General features: G+C 38.1%; 2 protein-coding genes across 2 annotated transcripts; both read left to right on the top strand.

Moving 5' to 3' along the window:
• The first annotated feature begins 886 nt into the window (after positions 1 to 886).
• LOC114473391 (flocculation protein FLO11-like) lies at positions 887 to 5,339 on the top strand. Its single transcript, XM_028462971.1, has 2 exons — positions 887 to 1,022; positions 2,124 to 5,339. Exon 2 carries the CDS (start codon positions 2,155 to 2,157, stop codon positions 3,313 to 3,315), a length of 1,161 nt encoding a protein of 386 aa, XP_028318772.1. The 5' UTR covers positions 887 to 1,022; positions 2,124 to 2,154; the 3' UTR covers positions 3,316 to 5,339.
• Positions 5,340 to 8,038: 2,699 nt separating this feature from the next.
• Positions 8,039 to 11,619, top strand: tmem119b (transmembrane protein 119b). The gene is made up of 2 exons (XM_028463132.1): positions 8,039 to 8,179; positions 9,785 to 11,619. The coding sequence occupies exon 2, from the start codon at positions 9,801 to 9,803 to the stop codon at positions 10,611 to 10,613; it is 813 nt and encodes a 270-aa protein (XP_028318933.1). The 5' UTR covers positions 8,039 to 8,179; positions 9,785 to 9,800; the 3' UTR covers positions 10,614 to 11,619.
• The last annotated feature ends 1,558 nt before the right edge of the window (positions 11,620 to 13,177 follow it).

The raw sequence follows: 13,177 nt of genomic DNA, 5'->3' as shown, positions 1-13,177 counted from the left end.
TAAGAGCAAAGATATTAGCTCATTTGGATTTATTCTTTTGTTTTTATTAATTCATTCTTACAGTGAGAGGGATCATCCCTTGTGTTATAGTTGTTGTTCTAAATGTTTTGGAGTCGTAAACGAAAAAAATCCAATAGAAAATAATGAGGAAAAAAAAAGAAATGAAAGATGTGCAGTTTTAGAAGCATCGGTTCTTATTTATTTTCTAAAGACTCCTTGGGTGTCTTGAAAGGCACTTACAGTATATTTACATGAAATGTATTATTATTAATATTTATTGCAGTTCGATAGTACATTTAGTCGGAGTACTGTATGTGTACTTCTTGTCATTTATTTGTTATGAGTTTTCAGATGTATTGGGGAGGGGAACATCAACATCTCTGTGTGAGTCACCAGCACAGGAAGTGACAGATAACATTTCCACTGACAAACATTTCTATTTCCTCAGTCAACCAGTACAAATGTGGGGGGTGAACGTTGAGGTTGAACTATTAGAGGCAAACCAGGCACAACACTAACTAACACTGACACTATGATAAAGATCTGTATATTTGCAGTTTGAAGCCTTAAAAGGCCTGAGCGTGATCTCCTCACATGACGACGAGCTTCATGTTTGACGCAGTCATGGTTGTCACTGGAGAAAACATGAGAACGGTTTGCAGAACTGAGAAGTGTGACAAACTCATCTCAACTTAAGCTTCACTTCAGCGATGTGAAAATACCTTTTCTTTTTCTTTTTTATATACCATTAAACATTCTCAGGTGTGAAAACCTGGTATTAGTGATTATATAGAGCTTAATAAATGTGGATAGGTTTCTCCTCCTCTCTGATGCAAGCCGCTGTGATGTAAATGTGTGTTTCAAACAGTTTTTTTGAACTGTTTGAAACACTTCCTGTTTCCTTTGCCACACAGTACTTCTGTCACTGCTGCAGACATGTTTTCTCCGAGACGCTGCAAAGAGCCGAAGACGTTTATTATGATATTTTTCAACGTTGATCCGTCTGCATAACCAGCGACAAGGTAAGAGTTAGACATTGTTCTGGTTAGACTAAGAATGAATCGCTTTGCTTTTTAAAAAAAACAAAACATTAAATAAATGATTTAATGTTATGGTACTCACATTTTTCAGTAGCAATTATGTGTTCAATTACCAAAATGTTCAATTATGATTACAGTGACCTGCATTCTTTCCAATTACATTTCAATTACAATTGTTTTTTAACCTCAGAAAGACAATTACAATTATGTTGTTATTATTTTTTAATTTATTGCCACTATTGCACTTTATTGCAATGTTGTAACTGCTGTACCTGTAGCTACTTGATAGCTGTCTGTTTTTATTATTATTATTATTATTATTATTATTATTATTATTATTATTGCAACCCAACCCACTACTGCAAACTGAATTGCCCCTTGGGGATAAATAAAGTCCTCTGATTCTGATTCTGATTCTCAATTACTAAAGTTCAAAACAATTAATCACAACTAAGCTTAATATGAAACATATTTTCATAATTGATAACTACATATCCATACATAGAACTGTAACATGGTTCCCCAGTTTTGTGTTCAATTATAATTGACATTTTTTGTAGTGTTGTTTTTTTGGCAAATTACAAAGTCAATGATCTGAACTCATTAACAATTTCATTATGATTACGATCGCAACAGATTTTTTAAAAGGCAGTGGCTATCGGTACAGTTGCCGTATAAATATACCGACATTCTATCCGTGCTCAACGCCCCCCATTGGCCAGTTTAGGTCACGTGAGTAAGACTAAACCTAACCGTAAACCTAACCCTATCCCAAACCCAAAAAATTGTTGCGATATTTGGTCATAACTTAACCCTAACAATAAGACGCTACGTACGTGTACTTCGGTAAACGTACCAATAGCACTGGGGGTTGTCCGTACGGCAACCGTACGAATAGACACTTTCTTCTAAAAATTACAATTACAATTATAAGTATGCCATAATTGTAATTAATTCTCAATTATGCCATTACAGTTATAATTGACCCCAACTCTGCTCAGAGGCCACAGATGCTTCACTGTTTCTTCACTTTAACCAAACATTTTAAAAGATCTCCTACTAAAACTTTGTTCTATTTTTTAGATCTTTTGTTCACCCTCTGTGCTCGACAAACATGAAGATGAGTCCAGTTTTTCTTTGGGTTCTGTGTGTCGCTTCGGCCGTCGACTTCACAACAGCTTCTACCGAAGAATCCAGCACCAGCCGCTCAAACACAACACCAATGAATGTAGGCGAGACACAGCCGAGGTCCTTTGGTCCAACAGATGATGGTGTACATCTTAGATCTACGGCTGTGTCTGAGATCACGGTATCACCAACAGAAAAACGCAAAGAGGAGATGGTTAGCACTGACATTTCAGGTGGACAACCAGTTGGTTTGACCACTACGAGCACTGTAGGAGCAGCAAGTACCAGTTTGAGCCAAGCACAGATTCCGATCACCACAGAAGCCTCCCACCCCTCCACCATCAAGGAATCAGCCTCCACTTCTAGTGACGTGACTCCACCTGCACCATCAGCAACACCTTCAGAAACATCTTCAGCATCTTCTCCCCTATTGACACCAACCTCTCAACTCGAAGTTACATCTGAGGTTTCCTCCCACGTTTCTTCAGGCGCTAACATCTCCATGTTCAGCCACTCATCTTCAGCTACAACAGCGTCAGGTGACGTCAGATCTGTGGCTACGCCTGTGATGGTCTCCACTTCTCCTGCGACTCAAACATCTACCAGCACTGAGTCTCAAAGTCAGTCCGTATCTACAATAGGGGGCTCGTCTTCTGCAGGTTCTTCATATACGCTCACCTCTACTGATTCTCCCAACTTCACCAGTTCTTTCTCCACAAGTCCTGCTGGAATAATAATCCCAGATCCACCGATGAAGTCAACCCCAAAATCGACAATAACAACCCAGCAAGTGTCAAAGGGTCCGACTACCACTGAGGTCTCATCCTGCTCCACCAACAGTGTGGTAAAGCATTGCCTGATCATCATCGCCACCCTCGCTGCTATAGCCACCATCTTCATCATCTGCACCATCGTCCTCTGCACCAAGCTGTCAGCGAGGAGGTACAGCATCAGGAGGAATCCACAGGGGACTGAGATGATGTGCATCTCCAACCTGCTGCCAGACAGGAACCCCACCTACAGCAGGCAACGCAACCCCGTTAGAAATGGAATACTGGTGATTCCAGGATGTGGAGACAGTGACGAGGATGGAGGTGATAACCTCACACTCAGCAGTTTCCTTCCAGACAATGATCGCTATGTTTAACAGGATTTACATTCAATGAGAAGCAATATATCTGTTCTTCACCAGTTTTAGGCACTGGATACTATGAAAAGCAATGTGCACCATTACATGGATCATCTACACCTCAGCCTGTGGGGTTGGGACCCAAAGGTGGTCAACGGGCCTGTTTTTGGTGGGCCACGACCATTTGTGTGACAAAGAAATTGCACACAAAGCCTGTGCTTTTATTTTGAAGGGGATTTATTAGTGCAGCTAAGTGCTTTCACATATAACTTTTAAAAGAAGGCGCAAGCAGCTGATGAAATGCATCTTTTTGCAGAATATATAATCTGTTTTAAATTTCAAAATTAAAACAATTTGATCAAAGCTGCGTTTAAATCTAAAGATGGACTTCTTTTAGCTAAACATACTGTTTGAATCTATGGCTAACATATAGAACTGATTTATTACATTTGTATATATCAAACTGCATATTTTCACAACAAAACTTTTTAGAAAAATGTGCTCGCTTTTGCAAACACACACATGCAACCACAGACACACTTTCAGATCTGCAGCTAATTCAAGAACGACAAGTAGACTGGGACTAATTCTCTCTGTATGTTGAGTCTGTTCAACTCTACCTGAGCGATGAAGCTGAAGAGGAAACCACTGGTTTTTTTTTTTCAGCTTAGGCGAGCTTCCTCTTTGATATTGGTGGTTACAGCTGCACACACACACACGTACGCACACATATTAACGCAAAAAAAGAATTTACAGCTGCAATTTATATAATCATTGTGTAGCAGTTGATTGAGAGTCCTATGGGTGTGTCCCACCTTATGTGCATGTGAAAGGGAAATATGCACCGGCAGACCCCTGCAAGTGTGTGTGTGTGTGCGTGTGTGTAGACCTGATGTTATTCTACTTTGAGACAGGAAGTCCAGCTTCATCAAAAGATCACTGTCTCTTTCAGGCTTTCTCCAGGATGTGTTCTGCAGTTCCGGTAACATAATAATTCACCGTAAAAAATGTGACGTTTGACCTCGTGACCATTCAGGGAGCTTTTCCACACATCTTGGAATGTTTCTAGATATTTGTTTCCAATATAATTAAAAGAATGCAAGAGATCAAAGTTGGATCTTTTTTCAAAATGCCGCTCACGTCTTACACTTAACTCTTTATTCAAAGTGTAAATAGGTCAATTGAGATTTAACCGAGGAAATAACATGCAAATAAAGGCAATAGTCGCTCCGAAATGAAAGAAAGGCCATTGAATATACAGTATTTTGTTTAATTCTTAAAGACACACGCTTCAGTCATTTACCTAAAGCTATCCCCAAACACTGATTGAGGCAAAAAAAAAAAAAAAATCAATTTATGATGTTAACATGGAGGCAGAACTGATGATGATGACAATCATAACTATGTAGCCCATGTGCGTCAAAATGTTACAGCATTTCCTAAACTTCCTCGAAAAAACATAACTTCTTAATTAAATCAGAAATCGTGAGATAACGTTTTGACTATTTTGCATTTGCCTTAGATTTGATGCGTAAATTGTAATAAATTTGTATTAATATTCAATGCTGAAACATATTTACTCCAAATCAAACCCACAGTAATATTTTGGACTACAATGAAAAAAAATTATTTGAACACAAATTTGCATCTTTTACTAAAAGTGCTTCATGGTTTTTGTGCACTTTTTTACGCCAACAAAATAAAAATGTAATCGGTGAAATAACTCCAGACTATAAAATCTAGCTGAATCATTTATTTTAAAGTATCCGAGCTTGTTATGAGTTCTCATACTGTCAACAAGTGTTATCCATTTAAATGTAATGTAAAAAAAAGTTTTTGGGTTTATAACATGAATTCCTAAAGTTTAAAGTGGTGATTGTGGTTTAAAGTAAAAGCCATAAATGTGTGTTGTGTGGTCTGAAAAAACCTGCTGTTTGCAGACTTTGAGTCATGTTAACCTGTGTTTGAGTGTGAGTTATTGTACATTTCCTCATGTGTCTCACACTGTCAAGCAGTCATAATAAAGCTGTGTGCTCTTTGAAGTCATGTCTCTCCACTTTTTTTTATGTAATACATCAAAAGTTTGATCAAAGGCAGCTTTTTTCCGCCCCTGGACCGAATCTCAAGTTCACTTCCCGTCTTGTGAAACAAAAATACAGCCCTTGAATAGATATTAGGGACCGGAAAGTGTTTTTTTTTTTTTTTGTGCTCTGGAAGCAGCTGAGACAATCCACAGAACAGAGTCCAATGTAAACCTGTGGATGGCAGGTCTTCACCTCCTGCTTCTGATGACCATAAAAAGATGGGCTTGAATGTGGGATCACAAATACTGAGTTCCTAAAAACACGTTACTTTAATTGAGTGGCTTTATGGGTATTTGTACTTTTTTGAGTTTATTTCTAAATCAGTAATTGTACTTAAAATAAGTTTGAAAAGAAGTAATTTGTTACATTCCACACCCAATTGTTACTGAGTAATATATATATATATATATATTTTTTTTTTTTTTTTGATTAACGGACATTGTGATACTACAAAAACATGTATTGACCAGACAACAATCGAATGCATAATATACATCAAAGCCGACCAATCAGATTAAACATAATGCACGGCGCATTGAAGGTTATTTGCTCAGTTTTAGAGTTCATAAGCGTAGCTATACTTAAAGCCTAGGAATTGTTGTTTTTTTTTCTTTTTTTTTCTAAATTCATTGGTGTTTATCTACATTTTGACAAACCTTTTATTTTATACAAATGCATTTGTGGAAAATAAATTAAGTTCCAATTGTGCAAGATTTGGCCTCTTCCTTTTTAAGTTTATAAATCAGATGTTTACTGTATGCAAGGGAACCGTGATGCGATTTATTACCAACAATAAAAACGTTGTGGGTGAAAGTAACTAGTAACTTTTACTTTGAGTACTATTTAATTGAGTTACTTTTTACTTTTACTTGCCTATTTTATTTTGAGTATTTTATTTATGACTTACTTGTACTTGAGTACAATTTCAATCAAGAAACGGTACTTCTACACGAGTAGGATATATCGGTACTCTTTATACCTCTGCGGGGCCGGCCTTGCCGCCAGACAAACCAGGCGGCCGCCTAGGGTGCCATCTGCTGGAGAAGTGCCAAATTAAAAAGCAACAAACAAACAAAAAAACCAACTGACACTGTCTTACTCACATTCAGGGTTAGTCCTGAGTTTTGAAACCATATCTACACAGAGTTAAGGTGTTGCTGCAGCTGTGCAGTAACGGTTTCAACACTTTTGTCACTCACATAGACAACTGCATCGTCTGCATACATTTGGAAACCAGCACCCAGACAGATGTTTGGTAAATCATTAACGTACAATGTAAAAAGGAGAGGCCAAGTATTGATCCCTGAGGGACACCTGTTTTCATTGTTAATTATTACACATTGTTGTCTATGTTCCAAATATGTCTTGAACCACTGTAATGATGTTTTGTCAAAGTTCAACCTGGATCATATCTGCAAAAGTGCATTATGATTCAATAGGTCAAAGGCTTTTTTTTAAATCTAAAAAGACCTGCCATTTTAAGTTGTTCAATAAAATAGCAATCGGCCGTTTCAGTCGAATATTGGGGCCAGAATCCGAATTGTAGAGGATGCAGTATGTCATTGAGCTGTAAGAAAGACATTAGCTGGTTGGCAACAATCTTTTCCAGTATCTTGGGAAAAATTGGCAAAATGCTAATCGGTCTATAATTACATGCTAGATCTGCCTTTCTGTATTTAAATATAGGTATAACCCTTGATTGTTTCCAGTCATTTACAATCACTTTACATGTCTTCTCTTAATTAAATAATGATATGTAGATATTTAGAGATGGGAGCATCTTAAAAACAAGATCATATATAAAACAGAAGTTTAATGTTAGCAAGGCTGTGACAATGTACTAAGTTAATATATATTATTTACAATTATCCAGATGCAAAGAGAAGGTATTTTCAGCCACAACATTACATTGCCTTTTTGCATATGTAATAATTCTTGTTCTATTCTATATAATTATTTTGTCCTTGCACGTTCATGTTTTATTTAAACTTTTGAGTGCACTTTTTGCATTGCTTTTGGATTTTGCACCATTGTTTTTGTTGTTCTTCCCTCCAGACATTTGCACTAGACCTGTATGTGTTGTATTATAGTGTATTATTCTACTTTTAATTTTTTTTTTTTTTTTTAATTTTTAGACTTTTTTCAAAGTGCCTCGCGCACCGAATAACCTAAAGCCAGCCTGCACTCTGGTACTATAGTATAGCTGGTCCTGGATGACAGCAACACGTTGTTTTCCTGACAGGAAACATTAACCTCTTCCTGCATTAACTGCTCACTTAAACAGCTGCTCTCTGATTCTTTTACTTTACCTGCTAGTGGCACTAACTGTGGACGACAGAGAAGGGTTTGGTTCCAAAGGCTGATTTTGAGTTCACATCTCCAGGTTGGTTCACCTTCACAGGTGTTGAGTTGGTGTTTGTGGTGGTTTGGGCTTATCCAGACATAGCCACACAGAGTGAAGGATGAAGGCCCAGCCCCCACAGCACTTCATGAACTTCTACCTATAACGAGAACAATCTGTGTGCAGGCTTGGAGATCTCTGAGGGAAACTGAAGGGGGAGGAGGAGAAGAGTGGAGAGTAGAGGCAGAAAGAGGAAGGAGGGATTTATCCTCCCAGTTAAACGACATCTTTCTTTTTTTGGGGGGGTTGGGGGTGGTGTTTTACTTGCTGGGTCCAGACAAACCTCTGGACTGAAATGTGAAACTGCAGAAGTGCTGTGTTTCCCCCAACGTGAGCCACTACTCTGAGCTCAGTTTGGCTGGTTTTTCCACAGACACGTCGTCTGCTACAGTGGATGGTGAGTAAAATGGATCGTCTCCTCTGTTTATCTTCAAATGTGTTTATTCCTCTTATTTACGTACACTTGGGCTGCACTGATTCATCTTAACTCAGGGTCAAGGCAACACTAACCTTTCAGATCTGCACTCAGAAAGTGAGAAAACAATGACATTTCTTGGTTTTGGATATGAAAGTGGAACACAAACATGGTTCATTCTTATTCTTCTATGATTCAATTCCTGGTTTGCAGCCTGTGTTCTTTTGCCTGTTTGTGTGAGTAAGTGACCACCTTTTGTGCACAAATGAAAGATGATGTTGTTGTTGGCCCAGGCCTGTGTGGCCGTGTGTATTTGGCTTGGAGCGAGCCCTGATTAAAAGAAGAAAAAAAAAAAACACCTCATTCCAGATGAGGACAGAGGTTCATGTGGCCCATCTTGAGCACAGATGGAGCACTCAGAACAGCCAGATGACACACACACACACACACACACACACTGTGGTCCATACGTAAAAATACTGAGTGTTGTTGAAGAGGTTGGTTTGTCTACTCATAGTCATAACGTAGAGTTTTTGTTTAAATGTAGTCTGCGGCTCTTACCAAGAAGTTGGGTTTTTTTTTTTTTTTTTTGCTCTTCAGTTTTGGAGGATTTTGTGTCTTTATTCATCATCAAAGAAAAAGTTGCTCCAATCAAAAAACACCTTTTCAATTTAAGAAAAGAAGGGTTTGAATGCAAATATTTGACACCCCAAATTATTAGTTTTTTTTTTTTAAAATTGAAATGCTGTTTTGATTGAAGCAACTTTCTTTGATTGAACAATAAAGTTGATAAAGACACACATCTAACTGCATATTCAGTCACCTGTCAAACTCAAGGAAACCATCTACATCCACACCATAGACTTTCACAGCGCGTCATCAACCATCAACCTCTTGCTGCTGCATATCGCCAAAATGGTGACTTCCGAGTTGATGACGCTGCATGAAAAACCTCTATAAGCTACTCTAGCTCAGGTGATGTTAGCTTCTTTTTAATGTCAGGTGTCCCGTCACATAAACCAAACTAGCTAGCATCAGGCTCTACATTTGAACCTAAACCTAACCCTAACCCTAAGACGCTACGTACTTCGGTAAACGTACCAATAGCAATGGGGTTGTCCGTACGGCAACCGTACAAATAAACACTTTCAAACTTAAACCTAATGACCAAACATCCATGTGAAAGAAAACAGTTTGAAATTTGTTTCGAGCAGCACATAAAAATGGCAGTGGCTATCCTTGCGGTTGCCGTATCAATATACCGACATTCTAATCTATACGCAGCTGCCCTCATTGGCCAGTTTAGGTCACATGACCATCACTAGACCATGACTAAACCTGAGCATGAACCTTACCCTAACCCTAAAAATTGTTGCGATATAGGGTTATAACGTAACCCTAGCCCTAAGACGCTACATACATGTACTTCGGTAACCGTACCAATGGCACCGGGGGTTGTCCCTATGGCAACCGTACAAATAGATACTTTCTAATAAAATCGCATGGCACAATAGATATATTTCAGTTTCATGTCTGTGTTCTACTATAGTCTTCACATGTGTCCCTAACTTTTTGTGTGCTTTCCAGATCCTGAAGGTAAACAATGCTGCGTCAGAGAGGACTACTCCTGTTGTTTGGTATCTGCAGCGGCATGGCCTCCCCCCTGGTTTTCTACAGTCCTCTGGAGGGAAGTGCAGATGGAGAAGAGCTTATCAGCTTCAGTCTCCCTCTTCCTACCACTAGCCTGTCCTCGGAGAACAAGACCACACCTGTCGGTCCGACACAGGAGGAAACCAACTCTCTCAAGGACTTTGAAAACTTTCTGAACAAGAACATGCTCCTCATCCTGATAGCAGCTGTCATCCTCCTCCTCCTCTTCATCACTGTTTGTGCAGCAGTGTTTGTAAGCCGTAGGTGCAAAGTCAACGCCTACTACCCCTCAGCGTTCCCTCCAAAAATGTATGTGGATCAACATGACAAAACCGGAGGGGCAAATCTCTTTCATGAAGTGCAGGAGAACAAAGCTGCTCCTAAACAGGTCAAAGAACACATGGACTCTCACAAGCAGCTTCAGGCTGACATAATGAAGGCTGCAAAGAGTCTGCGCACACCGACGAAATCAGAGAAAAGTGACCCGGACCAAAAAGGGCCAAAAGCAGCCGACCCTGACCCTGAACACAGCCTGATACTGGATTGCAGCACAGAGGCCCAGCAGCTCCAGAGCCTCCCTGAGGAGAAAGAGCCGCGTGGTCATTGTGACAGTGAAGCAGCCGCAGACATGGAGCAGAGCCACCGAGCAGAGGAAGAGGGCTCACAGCAGCCTGTGGGTGGCAGAAGTCTGCGGCCCTCGTCTCTGCACATTCACAACGACTCTGCCACACTTCAACTGATCGCAGGCGAGAAAACGGCTTTTTAAACACTTTGACCTAAATATGTTGCTCTGAGGGAAAATTCACTCCAAGGAAATAAAGACTGAACTTATTGGGAAAAAACGAGAATGTTGTTGAAATCCACTTATTGGGGGGGTTTAGAGTCTCTGCTTTCTCTTACCAGATCTATCATTACTGTATTTTAACAATGAACATATTTAAACCTACTGTTGCCATTGACTGTCCCGACAATAATTACCAGAGGTGAAAGTAATGGATTACAAGTACTCACGTTACTGTAATTGAGTTGCTTTTATTGGGAACTTGTACTTTGGAGTATTAAATCAGTGATTTTACCTGTACTAAGAAATAATTATTGTAATTCATTACATTCCCACACCCAACCATGACTGAGTTAATTCATATTTTTATGTTTTAAAATGATTAAATGGACATTGCAAAACTATATTTAAAAATTAAATAACTAGACAACAATCAAGCAAATCATTTCTTCTTAGTCGTGACATTTCTGATCAACGCCACTTTCAGGTTGTGGTTTCCACCTATTACAGTATGTTGTCACCCTCATGGCACATGTTTAGAGTTCATAAATACATCTATACTTTTTCAATTTTGAATTTAATACATTGCTGTTATTTTTATTCAATTGTACATTATGACAAACCTTTTATTTTATACACATGCTTTTGTGGAAAATAAATTAAGTTCCAATTGTGGTAGATTTGGTTTCTTCATTTTTAGATTATATATGTTGTAGATGTTGACTGTATATGCAAGGGAACCGTGACAAGGTTTACTACCAACAATAAACGTGGGTGGAGAAAGTAACTAGTAACTTTCACTTTGAGTACTATTTAATTGAGCTACTTTTTACTTGTACTTGAGTATTTCATGTAGAATTACTTGTATTTGTACATGAGTATCATTTCAATCAGTAGTACTTCTACTTGAATATATCAGTGATCTATACACCTCTGATAATTACACAGCATATGTGGTGGAAAATACCAATAAATAAAAAAATAACTTGAACCTGTGGATTATCCAGTGTTATTTACCCCATCATTCAGACATTCCATGGTTTGATTAAAAATCCCTCATTTTGTGCAGGAAATGAACTTCATTGAGTTTAAAACTAGGTCATTTAAAAGCAGCGATTCTCAACTGGTGGGCCAGGACCCAAAAATGGGACAAGGACCTGTACTGGGTGCTTCGCGGACAGCTGGTCAAAAATAAACACTTAATGTCTCTCATGTTGGACTTGTCTTTTATTTTGAAGGGAACTTTTCCTTTGACAGACATGCTGGGAAATGCATGTTGGCACGCGCACAGGTAAATATATAGATTTATGTTTGTATGTACTTTTGGAAAAACGAAATTAGTTTGGTTGAATTATTAAAAAAATAAATAAATAAATAAAAAATAAAAGTGGGTGTCAATTTAATGACCGTAGCAAACTGTTGGTCCCGTGGTGAGACCAGTTGACAACCCCTGATTTCATGTATTGATGTCCATTCAGTCATTCATCCTCATCTCCTCTAGCCTAATCCACACCAAAAAAAAAAAAAAAAACCTTGAAACTCCTCATATTTTACATTTATTCATCATACTTCCTGCTAGAACTTCTACCAGACATGAAGTTTGACATACCTATCCATGTTTTTCAGCCTCTGATTTCAGACAAAATCAGGTTTGGAGCCAATTTGAAGATAGCGACACTACAGTCTGTCAGTCAAAAGTCTGTCGGTCAGCAAAATAAGAGGCAGACTGCATCGTGTCATGCCCACATCCATGCATAATGTCTTTATTTTTGATTCAATAAAGCACATAAATTAAATAAGCAGTAATAACATTAAAACCATCAGGGTAACAAATGTGCTCATTTGCTGTCATAGCATAAAGCAGCACATCGAGGGATGGATTTCAGTAAAATGCTGTAGATGGTATAGAATAACATGTTTGTGGCCTTACATCACATTGGGAAACATTTTATTAAATGCAACAATAAAAGTTCTTTAATATTTTATTTTACATGCCATAAACTATTTTACTTCTACTGGTTAGGGACCATTTGTGCAGGATTTTTTTTCATTTTATCATGATTAAAGTGAAGCCTCCTGTGACAGTGTGAGACACAGTTTGTTATCGACGGATGAGGAAAATTTGTCCTACAAGAGTGGTTTGCAACCTTTTTTGGGTCGTGACCCCATTTTGATATCACACATAATTTTGGTTAAATTAGTTTTTGATCATATTCGTGATATAGTGTTACGAGTAGCACTATAGTGACGAGATATTTTTATACTGTATTGTTTTACTAGATTTATATTTGGGAAGTGAAATTATCACAGTTGTTTGAGATTGTGTTGTTTTAATTTGAAAACTAATAATAAAAAAATTGTATTATCTAATTAACTATTTCATTACTTTACTGTTTTGTTTTGGTTTTTTTTACTAGATTTATATTTGAGGAAGTGAAAGTACAGGATACAGTCGTTTGAGATTGTGTGTGGTGTTTTAATTTGAAAAGGAATTTAGAAAAAATTTAATTTGAATCAGTACTTTTCTTTTTTTTTTTATCAATTACTAG

The sequence above is a fragment of the Gouania willdenowi genome, chromosome 12 (assembly GCF_900634775.1).
Source record: "Gouania willdenowi chromosome 12, fGouWil2.1, whole genome shotgun sequence".
NCBI lineage: Eukaryota > Metazoa > Chordata > Actinopteri > Blenniiformes > Gobiesocidae > Gouania > Gouania willdenowi.
Note: the sequence above shows the minus strand (reverse complement) of the source record. Positions and strands in the feature narration are given on the sequence as shown.

Coding starts and splice junctions, on each gene's coding strand:
- LOC114473391 (XM_028462971.1), top strand. CDS start 2,155: ATGAAGATGAGTCCAGTTTTTCTTTGGGTTCTGTGTGTCGCTTCGGCC.
- tmem119b (XM_028463132.1), top strand. CDS start 9,801: ATGCTGCGTCAGAGAGGACTACTCCTGTTGTTTGGTATCTGCAGCGGC.